This window comes from Clytia hemisphaerica, unplaced genomic scaffold (assembly GCF_902728285.1).
Source record: "Clytia hemisphaerica strain Z4C2 unplaced genomic scaffold, Clytia hemisphaerica genome assembly, whole genome shotgun sequence".
Lineage (NCBI taxonomy): Eukaryota > Metazoa > Cnidaria > Hydrozoa > Leptothecata > Clytiidae > Clytia > Clytia hemisphaerica.
In genome coordinates this window covers 173,121-196,586 of record NW_027103476.1, presented here as the reverse complement: position 1 = coordinate 196,586, position 23,466 = coordinate 173,121, and the positions used below count along the sequence as shown (strand labels likewise).

General features: G+C 35.0%; 3 protein-coding genes and 1 long non-coding RNA gene across 6 annotated transcripts; 2 read left to right on the top strand and 2 right to left on the bottom strand.

Moving 5' to 3' along the window:
• Nucleotides 1–474: 474 nt before the first annotated feature.
• LOC136798552 (TNF receptor-associated factor 6-like) lies at nucleotides 475–20,188 on the bottom strand (the record flags this gene model as incomplete). 3 transcript variants are annotated; one of them, XM_067055173.1, is given in 7 exon segments in its annotated part: nucleotides 475–549; nucleotides 955–1,116; nucleotides 2,373–2,480; nucleotides 2,678–2,729; nucleotides 3,035–3,282; nucleotides 18,462–18,635; nucleotides 20,104–20,188. In XM_067055173.1, coding segments are annotated over 5 exon segments (591 nt in total), but the record flags the coding sequence as incomplete, so codon positions are not given.
• Nucleotides 11,871–17,436, top strand: LOC136798548 (transmembrane protein 237-like). Its single transcript, XM_067055170.1, has 11 exons — nucleotides 11,871–11,925; nucleotides 12,709–12,930; nucleotides 13,095–13,292; nucleotides 13,471–13,555; nucleotides 14,261–14,319; nucleotides 14,527–14,667; nucleotides 15,548–15,672; nucleotides 16,556–16,610; nucleotides 16,754–16,901; nucleotides 17,146–17,225; nucleotides 17,348–17,436. The coding sequence occupies exons 1-11, from the start codon at nucleotides 11,907–11,909 to the stop codon at nucleotides 17,434–17,436; spliced, it is 1,221 nt and encodes a 406-aa protein (XP_066911271.1). The 5' UTR covers nucleotides 11,871–11,906.
• On the top strand, nucleotides 18,133–20,102 carry LOC136798554 (uncharacterized). Its single transcript, XR_010845398.1, has 2 exons — nucleotides 18,133–18,251; nucleotides 19,604–20,102. It is a non-coding gene; the product is annotated as an uncharacterized lncRNA (long non-coding RNA).
• Nucleotides 20,189–21,472: 1,284 nt separating the features above from the next.
• Nucleotides 21,473–22,907, bottom strand: LOC136798547 (mesotocin receptor-like). The gene is made up of 2 exons (XM_067055169.1): nucleotides 22,111–22,907; nucleotides 21,473–21,779 (listed from the first exon to the last, which is right to left on the bottom strand). Exons 1-2 carry the CDS (start codon nucleotides 22,905–22,907, stop codon nucleotides 21,473–21,475), a joined length of 1,104 nt encoding a protein of 367 aa, XP_066911270.1.
• Nucleotides 22,908–23,466: the final 559 nt, after the last annotated feature.

The window sequence follows — 23,466 nt, the reverse complement described above, 5'->3', positions numbered from 1 at the left end:
AGGACGATTGTAGTCTTGCTCCACAATTTATTCTTAATGATTTGAAAATGGAGAAAAAACTCTGTTTAAAACCCAGAAGAAAAATAGGGTCAATTGGGTTTCCCCTTCATAATAATAATATGAGCAAAACAAAGGCAGACTAGTTTGCTCATCACAAAACTGGGAATTTCCCTTTAAACTTCAAGTGTCATAAAAGATTAATATGACAGCGAGAATTAACCTATGAATTCAATATGGAATTTCCCTTTGTCTCTTAAAAAATCACCATTTCATAGTTTAGCAGCTTTTTTATAGGAGCTTGATATATATCACATATATTAGGTAAACCTGGGTAAACACAGTTTAATGTTCTCATACAAAAAAGTTCCTATAAGAAATCGGGAAAATCACAAAAAAGCCATTTATTTATCTCTTTAAAGAGATGAAATGCAAAGTGCATATTTCAAAAGCGATTAAAGATTATTTGTTTGTCACCTGTTGTCTGATAAGCTTGGTTCCGCAATTGTTGGGACATACCACAGGAAAGTTTGTACATGTCTCATTATGTTCCTGGAACGAAGTAACGACAAACGAAAGACTATTAGTAATTGTGACGCATAAATTTTGATACATACCGGCTGTTCTTAGTGGTTACTGTAACTATTGTAAGTGCTTTCTTTCCTTTCTGATCTTATTAGCATTTTTATTTTTTAGAGCTTCAAGAATATTTTGTAATACTATCTGGAAACACAGACCACATGTGAAAAAACAATTTAAAACAAATTGGAAAAAAAATTCCAATAGGACAGGCCCAGCGGAAGATGGAAGGCTTTACTTTTGAGCAACGAGAATTTTTCCTCAAATCTCTAGTGAATTTTATCCCATTTTGAGCCTTCAGCCTCCCTTGTTTTGCCAGGCCTGTAAAAAATTATACATTGGAAGCTTTAAGCATTCAAAATAATGAGAAGTACTTACTACAACTCGACTGTAAACGATCTTTATATTGCAATATTCGCATTCGATGACCCTTCGAACACAGTCATTGTCCAAGTGGTCTTTCAAGTGGACCCTTTGTACATCCTTCCCACATTTGTTGGTACAAGGCGTGAAACTGTAATCACATGTCTCCATATGACGCTAAGGAAAAAGTCAAACGATTAAAAACATAAACATATTCGCGCAAACTGTTTGCACGAAGATTTTCCCTTTTTTGTTAAAAATGCCCAATTTAGAGTGTGAAAAGCTATGGGGCACCAAAAATAGCAATAAGTTGCCATCCAACCTCTGCCACCGTGCTACTGGACATACTTGAAAAAGGTATTGAGAAATCTAACTAAAAAGTTATACATCCAGCATACCTCGTCACACTCAATAGGTATCATTATACTGCACTCGCACGTTTTATATAAAATTAGAAGAGCTTCACTTATTTTTATTCATAGATCATAGAGTTTAAAGGGGAAAAATCAATCAACAATATCATTAAATATTTTAAAAATATAATGAGAAAGGAACAAAAGAATCAATAAAAGAGACTCTTCATTCATCCATGTAAGCTGTCTGATAAAAGGTAGGGGGAGTTGACAATCGAAATGATAAACAGCAAATATAAACAAAGATTGAGTGAGTGGCCACCAAAATCTTGACAGAAATATTTTTTTTTGTTTTATGAATAAATTTATTATTATGGCTATTTCTTCATTGTTTCTTTTTTTTTTAAGAACTTGAAATGATCTTTGGAATAACAAAAGGAATTATCATTTTAATTATCTCAAATTTAGGATTCTTTTGTTTTGTTAAACAAACTTGATTTATTAAAGTTAAGAAAATTAATTTATATTAATTATGGGTTATTTTGAAACGAACATTTTCAAATTCATATTAGAATAACCATAGCTATTGACGTCAAAAAGATTTTAAATGAGACAATCGAACCCCCTAGTTAGTATCATATATCAATGAACACACGTGTATCTCATCATAGTAACATAGTAGGCGTAGTAAAGATCAGTGAATGAACTTTAGCATGATCAATTTTTTTATCTCGAGACATGGAAATCAGACCATGTTAAAACACGACTTCATATTTAATGATTTATTTCAGTTTATTTTGGTATTCTATGGTTTTCTTAAAATATATTTTTTTGAGGATACTTCTCAAGGAACAACTTCAAAAAGAAATTCAGTAAGTGCCATATGAAGTTCAGTAAGTACCATTTTATTATAATTTCATTATACTTTCTTCTATTGATAACAATACCTGTTGAACAAAACTTAATAAGATTAGACCTTGATTCTGAATAGAACAGATAAAGCAAGTTTATAGGTGGCATTTCCTATGGAAAGGGAATATCATCTCTCCTATCAGAATTTATTTTTAAGAGATTACTTACATCGATAGCCCGCAACTCTTGATGCCATTTACATCCATATTGTTTGAAATTTCGACAGCGAACACTAAGACTTAGGATTTCACGTCTCGCAAAATTGTCCGGAAAGATCTATGAAAGAAAGAAAGAAATAATCATAAAAAAGTTAAAAGAAAAGTGAGTCATTTTGTCCCTCCATCATGCATACACAGATGAGTGATTCCATAACTGTAATTTGTCAACTTAAACAATAAAATTTACAAAGCATGCATGGCCAATTATATCTATTATTTATATTTGCCATCAAAAATTAAAACCATAAATTTTACTTGATTTTCACTCAGCCTCTCATTATCAATTGGACAGTTTGGTCGACCTTCCCTGGTGAAAGAAATTGAATGGAAATTAAATAATTTATCAATGTAAAGATATATACAGCAATGTGTTTAAATTTGACAGCTAAAGAAAAAGTAACTTTCTAAGTTTTAGTTTTCTTATGTCAAAATAATATAATAGAGCCACACAAAAAATATATGCCTTTGGAAGCAATATTTCTCCAGTTGTCATTATTACAACAATTTCTTCAAGTTGCCTTTGTAACTGAAACTGAAATGGTTTGCAATCAGAACCATGAAATGAAGCTAAAGTACCTGATAATGTTAAAGTATGTGGTGTAAATAACTTACCTTATAACTTTAAGGATACAACTTTTGCAAAAGCGATGTCCACATTCAGTTTGCATGGGCATTCGTAAAACCAAAAGGCAGATTGGGCATTCGTAGACGTCAGGTGGGGGTGGGTCAAAATGTTCATCGAAACCTTGTAAAGACACATCTTCAGAGAAGTCCATAGAAGGCATAGAGTTCAAGGAGTGAGACATGATTAAGGGATTTAAATGGAAATCTCTGTCATGACCATGGATAATATTGTCTGCCTGAAAGGTAATTGGTATAAATTAGGAATAAATTATTTCATCCATTTAAATAAATTCCAATGTGTGTTGAAGAGGGGAGGGGGGTATGATTCTCCCTGGCATCTAAAAATCTTAACGAACATCATTGAACGTATTTCCTACAATTTGTTTCAGAGTATAATTTCAAACAAAAGAAAGAACAACTTTGTCCATCTTAAGTGCTTCACAAATCCAAATTTTGAGAAATTTATTTGCTAATATGCTTTATCAGAATAAATATATATACCTTAAAGGAGTGAAAAAAACAATTTGTCCTATCAATGATAGGAGAAAAGTAATCATATGAATTTATTTTGTATAATGGTTGAAATTCTAGCAGACATGTTTGCTGGTATGAATGAGTGCCTGAGTGCACTTCATGGAGAATTTTTAGACCTTAGTATCTGATATTTGAATATAAAGAACTAACAAGTCATAAACATAAATATCCAGACGATAGTGTTACAAAGAAATACTCCTAGTAACCTCAATTAGACCTCAATTTTAGAACCTAAGCAAACTTCTATTCTTTGTAGCTGAAAAGGTAAGCTGAAATAATTTAGCTTATTTGAGTGTGAGCGTTATTCCTTGAGGCTATTATAATGATATGCATTAATTCAGGTATATCAACATTTCCTCTCAAAAAAGTCACTCATAGAGGTGAGAAAATGAAAATGAGTGATTCTTTTCAGCCCTAAAATATTCTTTTGGATCAATATTTTACTAGGAATGTTTTTATCTTGTTCCCATAGAGTGCCCGATTATTTATTAGAAAGTATATTATATTTTGTAGCAGGATCAATATTTTAGATTTGTTATACCACTCAGGCCTACAATGTTGACCGGGTTTAGTTTTTGAAAATCATAAAAAGTCTCATAATGAGTGCAATTAGCCGAAAATCACATAAATCTCAGGTTGTTTTTATTAGGGGCCTATTTGTTTCACTTAAAAGTGCTATAAAATTCCATGAAAACTTTGAAAATAATAGCAAATACAAAACAATTATACATTTAATGCATAATCATTATAAGTGTACATTTTTTTCTATCATTGTTTTCATTACTAGGCCTTAAAAATTATTCAACATTACATCCTAACTAGCAAAATGTGCATTATAATAAAGGATGAAAGAAAAAGTTTTGTTACTTGTTTGTGAGATTCATGTCAGTTAGCAAACTACTTGCTTAAATTTTGGTAGACAAATGTCCTTAATCATATTTAGGTCAGTTAAGGAAACCATCCACGATCCTGTCATTCTATAAGCAAGCACAAACTTAATGACAATTGTAAACTTACGTTTCTTACCATTTTTCAAACAACCAAATATCTATTGTATTGTTAAGGCCATCTAAAACTGTGGAAAGACAGAGAGGCGCTCACTGCTTCGAGGGTGGTAAAACGCTAAAACGCCTAGATTATAATCTTCCAACAGAAAGCAAGTGTCATCTCCTTAAGAGAACGAAAATGCACGGGAAAAATTAATTCCCCCTTAAAGTATAGTCAACTCAGGTAATCGTTACGCACTCCTAATTCTTACGCTCTTTTTGAATCACCAATATTTCATGATATACTTGGTTTCTAACCTTGAAGTAAAATTATTATGAAAGCCAAAACATTTCCCTACCTTTTGTACCAATAATTTGTTTCTGTTTTGACTTCCCGCTCGCCAAAATTTGCTTCAAAGAAAATGCGCTGTGGCGATACCATTTTGATATTTTAGAAGGATGAAGTAACTTTTGAACTGAGGAGATCTGGGTACAAGATAGCGCGCAAATGGTTGTTGCTAAGAAGCAGCCTATTCAAGTACGTTTTATCCCACCAAATGTTTTTTCTTGAATATTCCGTGATAAATAACAAGAGCCGCGGATCAATTAGGTGCGTAAAATTTACCAGGGTAGCCCAATCATTATGCACCTTTTTAAGTTACCATTCAAGCTTTAAAGTCGCCAATACATTGTTTCAAGTAATATCTTTTCAACCCGTTTTATTAGCCAATTGGTTTTCTAACAGATTTTCCGATCACGGAATCGATAGAGGGAAAAATGCGGAATAATTGCAGATTTGGCACCTAATCATTACGCAGTTGAAAAATGTTGTTTAATGAATTTTGGCTTATAGAAGATAGCTTATATGAATGAAAAAGGTTGGAAAATGCTTTAGCTATTTAAAAAGAGCTCAACTAGCGGGCAACTAGCCTTTAATCGCAAGAATTAGCATGCGCGGAATCGATAGGGAAAAACGCGGAATAATTGCAGATTTGGCACCTAATCATTACGCAGTTGAAAAATGTTGTTTAATGAATTTTGGCTTATCGAAGATAGCTTATATGAATGAAAAAGGTTGGAAAATGCTTTAGCTATCTAAAAAGAGCTCAACTAGCCTTTAATCGCAAGAATTAGCCGCGAAATTAACCTTTCTCTGAAAAGTGCGTAACGATTACCTGAGTTGACTATATAGTCTTTACCCCTGGAAAGACAGATTTAAAATGGGAAAGCCTAATTCAATCCCTTTTCTATAGGCTTAAATTTGCTGCTAATTTGTAGATACTTTTCTGAAATTTGCAAAACATTTGTGAGCACCTAACTATCATTTTGGTTGTTGCTCTCTATTTTATTTTTAACATGTACATAATAGTTTATAGCCCTTGTTCAGAAAATATACATGTATTCTATCCTATCCTATCTAGCACAGTTGTTCAGATAAACAAAAAAGTATAGAAGCTGAATTAACCCTTTACATGTAGAACAAATGCGTTTAACCTCCCCTATAATTTTAGACAAAACGGTGCAGAGCGCCCCATTTTCCAGCATTTTCCTGACTGAGAAAATCCTGATCAGAAAATGGATGGCGTATTGTTCAACAGTTAGTGGAAATACCTCAATTTTAAGCATGTTCAAAGTTCACAATGATGGCTTTCTTTTTATTACCTAGGAAACCAAAGGTCCAAACGAGTGAGAACAAGTCATTAAAACAAAAATTCAGTGCTCTGTTGTGGTTGTGACCTGTAGTTTACGAAATTGTTAAAATAAAATGGCATACTTTTTAACTACGTCATTTTTTTTAAGCCTCTTTGTAGGATAATGTGTTTTCTTTATAAGGAATTATATAACACTTCATCAGTCGGGTGTTTAAGATAAAAACTGCAATTATTGCTCTTTTCGGAAATTATTGCCGAAAACGGCAATTTTTTAAACGATGAAATGCTGAAGCAGCAAAATGTGTTGTCCTTTTAAGGGCAAAGATGTCAGAGGTGTTTGAAAATTGTAAAATTGCATCGAGAAAAAGGTTTTTCGGGTTTTTAAAAGTGATTTTTTCAATTTTTCGTTGCTCAATAACATGAAAATTTCTAAAATAATATGTTAAAAGATCCTGCATCGATGCCGAAACACAGCCAGAAAGAGATAACAAAACCCCCGTTGTAAATTTGTTTACATATGACTCGATTTTGCTATCTGCATTTCCAACAAAAACCAGTTGAAAACAAAACTAAACGAGGCACAGTGGGCCTACTTATCGCGAGGGTGTCAAATACCACGTGTTCAATAATAAAATCAACTTTTATTTCCAAAAACGGCAATAATTGCCGAAAACGGCAATTTTCATTTATTTACTTTTTTTACTTTTCTGCTGATTCAGCATTTCATCGTTGAAAAAATTGCCGTTTTCGGCAATAATTTCCGTAAAGAGCAATAATTGCAGTTTTTATCTTAAACACCCGACTGTTCATGGCAGATTAAAAAGACGATCAGAAAACGAAAGCTTCTTCGTTTTTTATTTTCACATTTATTTTCAGAAGATGCTTTATAGACCTTTTTTCAAAGAGGCCACCCTGTTGAATAATTATGTAGTCCAGCAGAAAAACAATGAACAACTTTCGCGTGTCCGGTGTTCGTTAAGTCCGGTGCGTCGGCAGGGTCCTCTTCCACTAAAAAACTGTTCAATTTGAAGTGTCTGAACATTATACTTGCACAGATAAGTTAGTTGGACCACACTGTAAACCAGAGAGAAGATTATAAAGAGCTAGATGCATATGAAATGCTAGATGAAATAGTTCACAGTCTGGATTCAACTGTCTGACTGGGGGTGGTGTATGATGGAATGGCGCAATATAACCTGAATAACAATGGTATATGATATATGATATATTCACTAACAATCGTTTGTTGTCATTGATAATCACAGAAGGACAGTGCGAATATGAGAGAGTAAAATCAAATTATATACAAACCTGAAAATTCTGACCTTGGAAGAAATTTCAACTTTAGTGTTTGTTTTTGTACTGGTGTTTTTTCTATAGTCGTACGTGGAGTACGTTCACTGACTTTTATATATCCCTGGACCAAGCAATATCCGCCATCTTGAAGTCATTGCAATGTTAAAAATTAACGAAAGAGGCTTGGTCCAGGGTATATAAAGGTCAGTGGGTACGCGTGCTCTTTCCAGAAACCGCCTTTCCATCGAGAACCGTTATGCCTGTTATTTCTACACCGTGGCTTGAATTCTGACGGTTTCACAAATCGTTCCTTTCTGAATAAATTCCAGACTAAACATCAAAACAAACAAAATCGCATCACCACCAACTACTGAACTAACACCAAGGCCATATTATTTTCCCTGAATCTCCAATCTCTTCATCACATTGATAGATTGGTAAGTTTAACAAAGCTTCTTTTTTACTTTTCTAGCCATTTTATTTTCATTGTGGCCCGAGTCGAGTGGCCAAGTTTCAAAATTCTGAATGTGGGAAAAGATGCACAAAACGAAGCAAGAAAAAGTGTGTGTAAAATTGGGCTCTTCCAGAAAAAATTTGGTATAGGGGGTGGACGACAGGAGTTTTCAGATAAAAAAAGCTTTCGGAAATCCAGTCAATTTTTCAAAGTGCTTTGGCAATGCCGCTCAATTTTTTATTTGAACCCATGGAAATTCCACATACCGTCAACTGCTCTAACGCTTTACGAACATGGCGGGACGATTGGTCGAAACATGGGACTCGTTGGCCTGTATTTTCACTTACTGTTAAATCTCTTTGACAACAAATTTGTTTTGATCACTCAACCAAGTTTATCCATCATATATACTTTCTGTCATAACATGTCACCAGAACTTTCACTGATAGCTCGCCCTTTTTAACTTTTTTGTTTTCGTCCAGCTGGGTTTTCGTTCAAAATGACCAGACGCCGAATTGGAGAATTAGAGAACGCCCACTGTCTAACCCCTTATCGCCTGATGGGATTAAATTAACAAATAACAAGTGTGTAACTTGTAGGGCAAGTGACTTCAAACGCTCCATCGTTTTGCCACTACAGCATGATGGTCTTCTTCGTTTCAGACACATACGCTTGTGTTCCACAACGGATTTTTTTCATATTTTACAAGCAATCTATTCCCACTATAGATATGATCAGACCGTCACAAAGTGCAATATTTGGATCGCAGGAATGACTGGAAAGTGCACCAAAACTTTTTATGAGTTTTGTCTCGTTAGGGCTGAAAACTAGAACCCCCCAAAGCCAAATACAAGACATTTGGCTGACCGAAAAAAATTTATCATCATCAATTTTATCAATTTGCAGAATCGTTTACTCACTGAAAATACACAACTTTCTGAAGTTTCTTTTTTTTCTGTTGTGCTTCACTTTGAAAATAACCAACATGCAAAATTACCATCAATCTTGCGAGTAAAAAAAAGAGGTACATATTCCGACTAGTCTACGAATTAAGTGTTTTTGTAGTAAAAGTATTATTATAAATTCATAGTTTTTAAGGAACTCTTTTTGAAAGTTGAAGGGCAATCAAAGTAAATTTAATATGATTGGGTGGATATTATGGGCAGACGGGCGTTTTGCAAGTTCTGAGATCGGAAGTTAGACGGGGCCTTTAGCCATGTAATATTACAGTAATTCATAATTTCTTTATTTTTATTTTTAACAAATGCAAAATTGACTTTTTTTATTTTTGAACTAAAGAAATAGAATGTATATATTTTATTTCATTACCAATGCCATTGAGCCCTAAATGACATCATCAAAATAACTTTTAACTTTATGAAATCAATTTCTCATTGCTTACTGTAAATCCCTCTAAAAACTCAGGATATCCAATTTTTCAGGCTTTGATGCTGTTTGATGACGTCATCGGACCCAAAATGCCCAAAATTTTAGCCAATGTTATTCAAAGTTGGCCTGAAGCCTCATATAACCCCTCTCATTGCATTCTCGATGAATTTTCTGATCCTTTTAAATTTGAAAGTCATACTCAAGTATCATAAACCGTCTCATCTTATTCCCCAACATTTCCGATCTAATGAGGGTTCAACGACTTCCCAACTCTTCAAACTCAAGATATCATATTTTGAAGTCTTTCCCAAACCTGTGACGTCATTGGTTCCCTTTACCCCTTATCGTCGCATCAAAGCTAAAAAGACTTAAGTCACATTTTTTGAAAAATGAACTACTGTTGGATTCACATTTAAGGGGTGATTCTTCAGGTCTAGAAAGCCTTATCTACGAAAATTTGATCTCTTATACCTTGTCTATAAACCTTTTTTTTAAATTAGGTTTATTTGTAAGACTTGATCCACTGGAAAGTTTTCAATTCTATAAAGCCTTAAATACACATTTCAGAACTAAAAAGCCTTAAAAATTGATGTTTTGGGACTTAAATCACTCATTTTCAGCATCTAACTTCACAAAATTAAAAACATTTCAGAGTTAAAAAGACTTTAATCCAATTTTGTTGGTAAGGCCTTTTAGCTACTACAAGGAAAAGATTGAGAGTTTTTGGTCATAAATCAAACAACCCCTTCTCACAGACCCACTGGGAACCCTCCCATTGGAAAAATCGACCAAATTATCATCCCTGTTGGCATTAGAAATAATCCTTCAATTTTTGTCCCGACTGAAAATTATCAAATAATCTTCATGCAAAATATTGTGCTATTTTTCACATCCCCAGTGAATTTTCTGACTTGAAAGTTAAATCCCCAGCCATAAAGAATATGTGAATATCAATCCCCCACGATTTCAGTCCGTTACTTTTACCCTGCCTGGCTGAAAAAATCCTACTACCAGGTCTGTGAGAAGGTGGTGTAGGGAATGTATTGGTTAGCACAGCCAATAGTTGTTTACTTTATCTCGCATTCAAGAAATGCCTTCCATATACAAATTCAATAAGATCTTCATGGGAGCGACTCGAGTCAGGGTCCTATCTAAGACTCATTTACCAACTTTTTGTAGAATTTTCTCGTAAGGTTGCATCAATAAGAAAAAAATATCCAACACTTGTGTTTACTTTGCGCGATAAACTCAGGATAGATACTTATAAGAAAAATGAATATTGTATGCAATCCCTTGTTTATTAAGCAATCTCGTAACAGAGCCACTTCCACCACTTTCGTAAGTGCTATCAGAATAATAAAAACGCAAATAAATGGGGCTGGGTTAGGCTTAGAAGATTATATCATTGTTTATCAAGAGTTATTGATACAAGAATCGATGCTTATAGTTATAAGAAAAATAAATATGCTCATATTGTGCCACATTTCTTGTTTACTTCAGTAAGAACTAATGACTGAAGGGTATATTACCCTATATCAATAGTTATTTGATTTGATTCTTATAAAGTAGATGCTTATAGGAAAAATAAATATGCTCATATTGTGTGCCATCTCTTGTTTACTCTGTAAGAAATAATAACCGAAGGGTATATTACCTGCTATCAAGAGTTATTGATTTGATTCTTATAAAGTAGATGCTTATAAGAAAACAAGACATAAATCCGCTCTCATCCATAAATTTTGCAGGGTATCTCGCTACGCCTATGGAAGCTCATTAAGAAAATTGAAAATGAAAATCAACCAAAAATGAGGATGTTTTGAAAAAACTTTCATATGCATAACATTCTAATTTGAGACTGACAATGAAATTCTGCCAAGCATAATTTGCGTCAAAGCACTTGAAAGGCTTCTATGCCTTCTATTTTTCCAAAATCATCAAATTGGAACGGAATAAAATTTCCTGATATTTGGTGACTGAGGTACTCGCTACTATATATAGGGACGTCCTCAAGTATAGGGCATAATGCCGTACTTACCAGCCAATGTTCTAAGATTGATAGATTTGGTAAGATGTCAATTTAAAGATTCTCAAAAAATCATTCAAATGATTTTATATTTTTCAACTTACCGTTGGTAGTAATTGAATTGCCATTTTTGATCCTGCCGTAAAACTTTACGGTGGGATCTCCTTCCACTCAGATTCCTTCTTCTTTGCCTTATGATTTTTTTTAAGCATTATCCTCAAATGGTGGGCAAGTTTTCTTGGTTTTAACTACATCATAATTTCCTAGTACTCTCCACGCCAGAATATCGAAAAGGACGAAAAACTTGCTTATGATTTATTTATTTGTTATATAAGTGCTAATCAGTTTATTGTTAATCAGGGAATTCCCGTAGTCTTTATAGGGGAATTTCTGATTGCACTTATAACTTTTGCTTACTATGCACTTATATTTTGATAATAATACATCGAACAAACTTTACTCAGTTTCTAAACAAAATTTTTATTTACAGATAACATTTTCGAAAGAAGTGTAAACTTCAAACGGAATGTTTGGTGATGAGTCAGGTAAGTTCATTCTCTTCTAATACAGCATCACAAACATTTTCTGGGATATGTGATAGTTTGATTTATGATTTACTGAAATTTGTAGCTTTGTAAGCAGTTTTTTTATCGTTTTATTGAAAATCCCATCTTCTCGAAGCGAAATTCCCCAATCGCTGTTGTGACAATGATTCATCCATATCATCATCTCAAAAATTATAGATGCGTTATGCTTAAAAAATTTGTTCAATTGAATAAGTCTTATAAAATATTAAAACACTTTTTGTATTTTACATCATATACGTCACTACCGTAAACTGTCATTACCGTAAATTTTGAATACCGTATTTAACTAACAAACAATACTCTGTGTGCGTTTCATCAAAATATTCCCAGTTCAGAAAATCACGAGTTTATCACTACCAATGCCAATTTAATTTTTTTGTTAAGACCGGATATGTAGTCACTGGGCAAAATTATATCGACTGAATACATGCAATAGATGTGTTGGACTTTAAACTTATTGTTTTTGTAAATTACCTAATGTGGATATAAAAGCCTGGATATTCCCTGTGCCCAATCCTTTGATTGAACTGCTTGTATAAATCGTTTTCTCCAATTTTAGTTAGTTATAAGAATATAAAGCTACGCGTACGTAAATATCTATAAACCTCTAGATGATGGATAGAAAATTGAAATACTTAATCTATCTATCATGTTGGTTGATCGAACCCTCTGTAGACATATGTATGAACCCCTGTTAATCGTTTTAAGTAGGATGCTTAACAACTGTCCAATTTTATATAGGAGGCTCACAACAAGAGTTGACAGGCCGTGAAAAACGAAACCGCAGAAATAGACGCGAAGAACAAAATGGTATTCCTGCCAACGAAGGAGTGCATCAAAAATCCAAATCACGCGTCCGCTCCAGTCGTGATCGCTTATCGTTCGACCCTCCTCCGTACGATAGAAATGATCCGAATGTTGTTTCAAGAAAGAAGAAACAAGTACGCAGGAGGAGTGACTTCGGTAAGCATTCACTAACCGAATGAGTTTCGTCAGTCCACCTAATGAATAGATGAATGAAGTATGAGGAGAATGATTCTATAGAGGTTACCGCAAACTTTTACTACAATGATTTGCGGATCGGTAAAGGTGGTGAAAACATACAAAATATTAATCTTATTTCACAGTAGAAAACAACGATGAGCCTCCTGCTCGAAGCGCCACGAAGAAACAGCGTACAACTCCTCACCGCCTTCCACGTTCAGTCAGTGAAGAAGTATTGGCGTTAGAAGGGCGGTTCAATCCAACACCGCCCACAAAAGAAATGGCGGCGCACGATGAAGAAAATGTGAAATCAAGACGCTCAAAAGTACAACGATCAAAAGGTTTGGACTTTTCGATTGACAGCGTGCTTCATTCGAAGTAAAGCAAATCTTATGATTTATTTTCCCGCTTTCTTCTCCCAATTTTTGGACTGATGTTTGGCTACGTTAATCAATAATAGACATGTGTTTTCAAGTTAAGTAAGTCTTAATGATAAACCCTATCCGATCATTATTTTAGATAACGATTCATCTTTGGCAGACCTTCCACCTTCTGGTCGAAAATCAAACACACGAAATGAAAACAGAAAGAAACGAAAACCAAGGTTCGTGCTTCACATTGTTCATTGCGTCATTTCCTGCGGATGTTATCGACTACAAAGATTAAAAATTATCGATTACAGAGATTAAATTTCGCGAGCTAAAAAAATCGCGAAATTTTCTGGATTTAATTTCGCGAGTCAGAGTTTTGAAAAATTTCGCGTGAATTTAATTTCGCGAAAAAGCCTGAAAACAGCTGAAAAATAGCCATTTTTTTGCCACAAATGGAGACTTTGGACTGGTTTCTCCGCCGAAAATACGATTTTAAAAGTTTTGTGGTGGATTTGATTTCGCGAGTCAGGAATCTCACGCATTTTCGCGAGTTTTAATTTTGCGAATATGGCAAAAATTCGCGAAATCGTGAAATTTAATCTCGCGAAAGTTAATCCGATTAAAGTATACGAAAAAAACAATAACTCCCGTCTTTACATTTGCTCCTCTCTGATGAGACTACTGGCATGTACAGTCTGTAATATTTTCTTCAACCTAATTATCCCCTTGTAAATTCCGAATTATATGGATGCAAGGCTCGAAATAACGATTTCAAGTGGGTCGGACAAAATGTCCGATCAGGGTTGCTTTAGCTTGAAAATTATGATTTTTGGGTCGGACATGAAGCTATGTGGGTCGGACAATGTCCGATGTCCGACCGTTATTTTGAGCCCTGATGGATGTAACTTTGAAGAGATAACTCATGCATTTCTTCACAGGAGTACAGTATTCCAATCGGCGGATGAAGAGAATTATCAAGGAGACTGTGATGATGAGAGTAAGCCAATGATTTTTTAAGAATACTTTTATGAGCCAAACTTGGTGAAAGCAACATCGTATAACAAACAAAGAAAAGGCAAAAAGGAAGAATATGGAAACTTTCATGGAAGTCCTTGTGAACTCAGTCAAACCTCGTTCTTAAAAAGTTATAATTGCGTTAAATTTATGAAAATAATGTAATTTATCTCTTCATTTCCTTTCTCAGTATCAGAATATTTTCCTGTTGACAAAGAAGATATAATCCATAATACAGAGTTGAGTCAAAGCGCATCACGAATCAATAATGTCATTGCACCTCAAGCTCTGCCTAGTCAACCCAACGACATTCTGTTCATCGAGAAGAAAGGTAAGAACAACATGTTTCCATAATGATTAAGGATTGAGTTCTCATCAGCCTAATGTTCTTCAATTAATCATCTATACTATATTTGGCACAAACAACACCGAGTACTCTTAGGTTCAAAATAAACGAGGGGGGGTTCTAATAAAGGAGGGGGGGGTAGGAAAATATTCGAGATTTTAATAAACGGTGGGAAAACCCAAAAATAAGGTATATATCAGGCTATTTATAGAAAAATAAGAGGCCTTCTCTTTGACAGCTCAAATTATCTTAGAAATTAATAAACGGGGGGGGGGGGGTCTAATAAGGTCACGGGGGGTTGGAAAATTTTTGGGGGGGGGGGCGTTTATTTGGAACCTAAGAGTAAGAAAAAACATTCTGAAGGTCCCTGTCCTTCTGCAACAGGCCACTAAATCACCCCCACCAGGAACAAGAACAAGAAGAGATAAATGAGAAAAACTAAAACAGATTTAACTAAAGAAAAATGATAGGAGAGCTTTTGGAGGGCACCTTGAGCAAAAACTAAAACTAAAAACGTCTGGCAATTCTACGAAGAAATTTAGATACCCATCTTAAAGTGGTACCAGTTGGTCAATGTTTTCCATCTTCATTGTCCCTCAAACGGTATTGATAAAACGCCTACAGAATGTAACAGCCGATATTGATATTATACAGTTTGAAAAACGCCTAGAACGCGTACGTCTAGACCTGTCTTGTAACGCGTACGTCTAGCTGCTCGTCTTGTACATCAACTTTTTTTAGGTACATAGTTAATTGAATTTAATAAAGTAATCCTTGGGCGGCGCTTTCAATATTTCGATCGAAAAAACCTGGAGACATGCCACCATCCAATTTACCGTGCTGATCGTGTCTTATTTTCTTTCAGACGGTCAAGGTTTCGTACGCGAGAATCGCAACAGACGAGACCGATCATCGATCAATAGGCACGATTACGCGTTCCAATTTTACGAGGATCAAAAGAAACAAGTTACGACACTGGATTTTATGCTGGTAAGATGATTCTAAGTTGTGGAAGGGTGCGTAAAGTTGTAGCTCGCAACAACTAGATCTACAATGCTTTTACTCCCTATAAATGCTCGTTTTATCTTCAGTTGAACATGAATTTGATTTTCAAGTTTGAATAAATCCATGCAACGGATTAGAATAGGTGGATTAAGAACTCATAGAAAACACTCCTCGTTAGGTTATCAAACTTTTTTACGAGTTTGCTAGCAATTAAAACTTGATAAGTTGTAAAAAAGTTGTAAAAAATCATTACTTTCAACATTTTCATTGGTCATTACGTATCACGTGGTACATTTTAAATAAGAAAATGCACTTTTTTAGCCCTTTCTATCCAATGCAGAAATTAGCCAAATAATTTGAAATTTATTTTCCTAATTCTAAATACAGTCTTCTTTCACCAGTATGCAACCCATTCGTGACCCATCGATAGTTTCTTAGTTATAGACCATACGTTAATTTTCACTTATCTGAAGATTGCCATTGACAAAAGATTAAAAATTTACATTAAAACTGGTCTAGCGTTTGTTGATGCTAAAACTTAAGTGCAGGATTTAAAATATTTGCAAAATCATCAAAATTGATCGAATCATAGGACAAATTCGTTTTCGAAACTGTATAAATTGGAAAATTGTTCTTATAAAAACAATGAAAAAACTAAACGAGGAGTGCGCAGAGTCATTTACAGATTTTTCTTGTAACAATGAGAAGACAATGGATCTCTCTTGGGAGCAACGAGAGAAGTTAATCCACCTATTCTAATCCGTTGATCCATGTGTACGTAAAACGCGTGTTTCTTGCTATAAACAAGACCGTGTATCTCGTCCAATAGTCGAACATTTATTTTCGAAATGTATCTCTTCCTTTGTAGACGACACATCTATGGTTTCGAAGCATCGCAACGATTTGTCACGGTCTGTTGGCAGGTGCGTGAAATCTCATTCTCTATGTGACCTATCCTTAAACATTTACACTTTACAGAAATATAATCACAATCGAGATTTCCCATGTGATTCGTAGCGACTTTAAAAAATTGCACGTTTGATAGATTTGAGTTTTCAATTTTAAGGACTTGCACTGGGTCAATGTATTTTCGTCTATTCGTTAACAAGCATCAGTGATCGAGTGTTCTTGGAGAATTACTACAAACTCGCGTTACCATTCCAATCGATGTATTATTTTCTGCTGGCGATCTCAACTATCTCTATACTGGATAGGTAAGTATTGTTGATAGTGTCCATTTTACTCTTTGTCAACTACATTAAATTTGTGGTATAATGCCTTAGGCGTAGAAAAAATAAGTGGGTTTTACTGCTGAACAACATCAAACTCTTTGGCTACTCTTTGGGCTTGAACTCGTGTGATGTGTCATATTTATAAAGCTTTCCCTTTGCTACGACTAAAGACTGATAATTTCTATATAGAAAAAGGCAGTTAAAAACCTTTTATTTATTCTTTCAGGTATTCCAATATGAGTTCAGGATGGGGGTCGTTCTTTCTACGACTTTTAACAAGACCCTCCAGAGCACTAGCATTAGTTGGTAAGCGTTTTTATTAACGATTATTTGGCCGATAATTATTCATTTGAAAATATAGTCTATTATACTTGAGTCAATAGCTAGTTTTAAGCCATTTTGAATTTGCAATTTCTCTTGTTTTCCAGCATACCTCCTAGCGTTGGTATTTTCTACTTCGCTGACACAACTAGACGATAAAATTAGCTTATATAAAGATATACCTTCATTATGGTAAGAATACACCTTTCGGTTCACAAGATGACGGATAATTAATGTCCGAAGCCCAAGCTCGAAAATCGACCCTTACAGAGGCTGAATTTTGAACTTTTCTCCAATTTTTAACATATCTACGACACTTAAAAAGATATTTATTTTCTCAAATTTTTTTCGACCCTCTGAGAAAGTCAAATCTCGATTTTTGCAATTTTTGAACCTTTATACCGACTGAATTGCCTATCTCAGTTCCAAAGCAAAAATTAAATGATATTCATTGCACCCATAATAAGCGTCGACTCAAAGAAACCTAAAGTTTACATGGAAGCCGAGAATACTTTAAAATTCTTTTGTAAGAATTTTAAACCATGGTTTTAGTTTTAATACTCTCGGGTACCTAATAGCCGGGGGGGTTGGAATAAGCAGGGGGGTTGGAAAAAATTTCAAAATTTAATAAGCGGGGGGGTTGGAATAAAAATGTCCTGGGTGGAAAATGTTTGAAAAGGAGGCTAATACAGCAGAATTAAGACAAAAAAGGGAACTTTCAAAAACATTTTCCCAAAAATTAATAAGCGGGGGGGTTGGAATAAGAATGTCCTGGGTGGAAAATTTTCGAAAAATTAATTAGCGGGGGGGGGGGGGACGGCTATTAGGTACCCGAGAGTAACAGAAAAACTCGAATAGAGGGAGTTGAAATTAAAAAGAGTTATAACCCCTCTTTCAGGGCAACAACCGATGAAATCGACACGTGGAAGATCATTAATTTGATGCGTGTGATTGGTTCATTTCTTGGTTGGATTATGGTTGCTATGGCACCCGATGATGATCAAACTGCTGGTCAGTACTTTTACTTTGATGGTACCCGACTGTATACAGCGATTTCGTTTTCTAAGAGGCTTTACTAGTTGCTAGTTCGCTTTCGGCTATGTATATGAATACTCTATAGGCACAGTGACCCTTCTAATGTCCCTTATAACTTGTCTGGTTTTGGAACAAATATTCGGACTCGAAAGGCTTTACAATCAAATATAAAGAAAAATTACTTACGTTTCCTGTAGTTTTTTTGTAGTTTTGGTAAAAAAATACTTCTTTCTTTAAAAAATATTCTCTCTAATAAAACGTTTTCTTCGACTATTCAACACAATAATTAATTCTCCAAAATTGCCAGCAAATGTCATGCGTCTGTCTTCATGTTTTCAAGCGTTTGCCTACCACCAAATCCTAGAAAAAGAATAATCATTTTAAAAATTCAGATGATGTTAGCTTGACAAAATAAAAAAGTACTAATATGACTGCTTCTGACAGTATCATAAAAACAAATTTGGCTTTTGAAAGTGAAATGGCTTCAAATTACTGGGGCCTCTCTTGAAACTTTCATATCCCACTCAGGAAACTCCACTCTCATAAAAAGCTATTTTCTCAGAGTAAGATGATTTTCAAACCTACAGCAATACCAAATGTTAAATCTAGTCTGAATTAGGACCCTAACCTAAGAATATGCTGTAAGAATATTTTAGGATGATTTTCCCAAAAAAGTTAAGAATATCATTCTTATAAAAAAGCGTGTACTCTCGGGTACCTAATAGCCGTCCCCCCCGCTGATTAATCTTTCGAAAATTTTCCACCCAGGACATTCTTATTCCAACCCCCCCCCCCCCGCCGCTTATTGATTTTTGGGAAAATGTTTTTGAAAGTTCCCTCTTTTGTCCTAATTCTGCTGTATTGGCCTCATTTTCAAAAGTTTTCCACCCAGGGCATTTTTATTCCAACCCCCCCGCTTATTAATATTTGAGATTTTTTCCACCCTCCCCCCCCCCCGCTTATTCCAAACACCCCCGGCTATTACTCTCGGGTACCTAATAGCCGGGGGGGGTTGGAATAAGCAGGGGGGTTGGAAAAAATCTCAAAATTTAATAAGCGGGGGGGTTGGAATAAAAATGTCCTAGGTGGAAAATGTTTGAAAAGGAGGCTAATACAGCAGAATTAAGACAAAAAAGGGAACTTTCAAAAATATTTTCCCAAAAATTAATAAGCGGGGGGGTTGGAATAAGAATGTCCTGGGTGGAAAATTTTCGAAAAATTAATTAGCGGGGGGGACGGCTATTAGGTACCCGAGAGTAGGTACCCGAGGGTACTTTCGAATCTGAACTCTTGTTTATAAATTGTTTCTGCTCTTTCTTTAATTACAGAAACGATAAAGAAAGCTTCAGAAAAAGAAGACAACGCTCTTAACCAGTTCGAAATGCATTCTGTGCAAACGTCAACTATACCCAACTCAAACTGAACCCAACGCAAAGCATCCTGGGTATGAGTGGTCCTTTTTTCAACTTTCACTTTTATATTTTTTATTCTCAGAAAACTTTTTATTATAGTTTGCTGTAATATATTTTTATTAGATATTTAGTATATTCATTTATTTCCGTATACAATGGAGTATAACTCGTTAACTCGAACCTCTATAACCCGAATGACTCCTTAACTCGAACAAGTTTGCCTTAAATCTTACATAACTCGAAATTTCCTTAACTCGAACAAATTTATGTTTCCCATGCATGTTCGAGTTATGGAGACTACACTGTAAGAGCAATCGTGCGTTAAGATTCAGTAAGTTTTTATCCTACCAAATTGCGCAATTATGTATTCTTTAAAATTCAAATAACTTGAAAAATATAAAATCATTCATACTCACTCATTTTTGACGAACTTTCTTTCCATACTACTTATCTTTTGATGCACGAAAATGTTGGTCATGGTCATGGTAAAGGGAATTTCCAAGTGACCAAATCGGGGATTTCCCCTCTTTCTTTTCATACATATTTGATTTAAAAACAAATGCAGGATCTCATTTAAAAATATAGTTAGTTCGTTTGAGCTTTTAAAAACTTAACATAATCAAATTTGTAGTTGATCATTTTGCTTGTTTACAGATAGATTTTCAATCTTGAGGCACTCTTACAGAGCTTTTCCTGCAACGAACGTTCCACTTACAACAACGTCGCTCTCAGGTTGAGGGAAAAATGAAATATATAAACTATTGTGAACAATCAATCAGTATATATTTTGATTGGTATTCAATCTCAATGGTTATGGTTAGTTGTTATTTCAAAACGACAGGGAAAAACCTAATTGACAAGATAGATAAGGTATAAATAAGCAAAACTAACTCTAAATTGTTTTTTATCTCAGTGTTAGTCAGTCCAGTCATCACATGAAAATGATTTGTTCATCACATTCGTATAAATGTAGTCATCGAGATGAGTTGTTTCTCTTGATCAATGTTATGTATCTCGTTAGTTTTTCTCACATTTGAGTTGTTATCAGCTAGGATGTTTTGATTCTCTGTAAAAACTTGTGTAATAAATGATTCTTTAGAGACAGGGGTGTAAAGTAAGAATCATTCTTACTTTTATCATTACACGTTTTTTATAAGAACATAAGGCTTCGAGGCCAAAAAGTTTAAGAACATTCGAACAAAAGGGATCTAAAACATGGAATTTTTTTTAGAAAGTTACAGTAAAATAAAAACCTTTCAAGAATATTCTAGCTTCAAACCCAAAACGTTAAGAACACACGAAGGCTTCAAAATAACTTTTGACGTTCTTATAAAAGCACTTGTATTTTTGTATAGGTTTACACGATGGTTAAACTTGATTTTCCAGTTGCTTGGAAGATGGAAAGTACCACTGACTTTAATGCTTTTCAAAAGTCCATAATGCTCATCCTATATACCCGGCGGCTTTCCGTAACGGTAAAAAAACAAATCCGATTATATGAAACACATTTTGACATAAAACACCAAGAAGGCCTCTCTCTTTGCTTACTGTATTGTAGTTTACAATCTTGGGTTGCTGATGGATTTCGATCGATGCGTCGCTGGTAGCTGGTAGCTTTCTTTATTGTTAAATAGAGTTTTGAGGAACGAGATTTTGGATCTAACTCCGATGAATATTTCTCTCATTGAACCCATGCATGGTTAAAGGTCTTGTGTGGTTGTGTTATTGATGAGTGTTATTTTCAAAAGCAGCCCAGTTAAAGTTGACGCTTTTAACATTAATCGATCAGCATTTTGAGTCTGATGATTCCTGGATCGTCATTCGACCAGCACTTGATTTCATTGGTTGAATCTTCCTGGTAGAAAGATCAGTGACAATCGACCTTTGAGTGGATGTTTTTCTCATGACTCCCTGACTTACCGTGGCAGCAGTGGAAGCGGTTTGTTGGGCAGTGTTGAGTGGTTGAACACGTCTACTTTTCCTGCAACAAATCTTTTGATGAAGTTTACCATAGATGAATGGATTCACCACGTGGTTTACCATCGATAGCAGGAATGTAAAACTCAATGCGACGTTGAAAATGCTCCCTTTCCTAAAATGAAAGATAATCAATGTTTTAAGAAAGTTCTTCAAAACGTATCTTCTTATAAGTACAGTAAATTTTTGCTTATTCGAACTTCTATAGTATTGGAATCTTTGAATAATTCGAACTTGTTTCCAGTCCCGTTAAGGAAAGACATTTTCAGATACTTTCTACAATCGAATCTCTTTGTAATTCGGACAAATGAAATTCCCCATTTAAGCTCGAGTTAGCGAGATTCGGTTATACGGGAGAAAATTTAGGATCTTGTTCTTTTTTGACACAATCTATTTTGTGTCAGTCCCACTGGGTACGAGTTTGAAAGTTCTATGTTTTGACTTACTCTGAAGAGAGGGCTCTGATCGCCATGAATTCCCACTTGGCCATGAATCCAACAAAGATATAGACCAATGTAAATGGTAACACAAGTGCTAAAAACACCAACTGCATTTTCCGAACAGACTTCAACACTTTCATATTTCGAGCATGGATTTCTTCAGATTGTATCAAACCTGTGACTCTTGTTAACGCTGTCTTGATTTTGATCGTAGAAATTGTTTGTCCAGTGATGACCGTTAATAGTGTGATAACCCGGATGATTACTTGTACCGGGTGCCAGTCTAATCCAACGGAGTACCCACATTGAGAGCCGTTGATGTCTTCAGGTAATACGGTGATGAATGATAGTGGGTAAATTTCAATCAGGGTCACTACAATTAGGAAAGCTCCAATTACGATGTACAGCGTTCGGTTTTCTATTTTCTCCCGTAGCGGTTGACAAATCACACGAAATCGGTCGTACGACATTAAAGCAAGAGTGAAACCTGACATCAGGTAAGATACTTCGAAAAAATATTTATTGATCAAGCATCCCACTTTGGTAACATGCATTGTGTATTTCCAGACTGCATCTTGGGCGAGATTGTATGCCGGTAGAAGATCAAAAAGGGTCAAAAATTTCAACAAGACGTGAAAATTTCCGCTTTGTTTTCGAAGTGAAATTAACAGAAAGAGGTTGGTGAAGAATAAAAATATTGCCATGATAACGATAGGAATCTGTTCGAAAATGGTTGTCGTGTTGCTAGGTAACGAGATTCTGGTATTGGACGAATTAGTGAGATTACTGTAGTTGCTGTTCATTGTCGAATTGGCCGAAGTTTGATTGATTCAAATAGAGAGACTTTCTTCTTTGGTGGCTCACTTTTTTATTCAAAGAAATTTCTTAGGATGATGTTTGCTTACGTCTTTAGGACTACTTACTAAAATAGGAAATACAACGATATATAAAGATTTTTATAATTGAATATTTGATCACAAGCCATTCCGACTTAATCATAGAATCCCGGTGGTCGATAGAATTCTCACTTTCAAGATATGTTTAAAGCTTCCGTACTATATTTCGTAGTTTTTGGGGTGTAAAGATAGAACCAGAAAAGGATGGGAAATGTTTGATAGCACCTAAGTCGCGTAAAATATATTTTACTAGAAGCAGGGCTCCCTGATGTACGTCCTAATTATACAAATGTTATTTTAAAAATTTGCTCTGCTTTAGACTGGCACGCCAGTCGGGCTGGAACGGTATCACGCGGGAAAAGAAAGCGTAGGAGTTAGGTAAGCGTAGGAAGAATTTTTGTCGGCGACAAGGGCTGAAAGCTGTTAATCAGCAGCCTCTCTCCACTTTTTGCTCGTTCTCCCACGC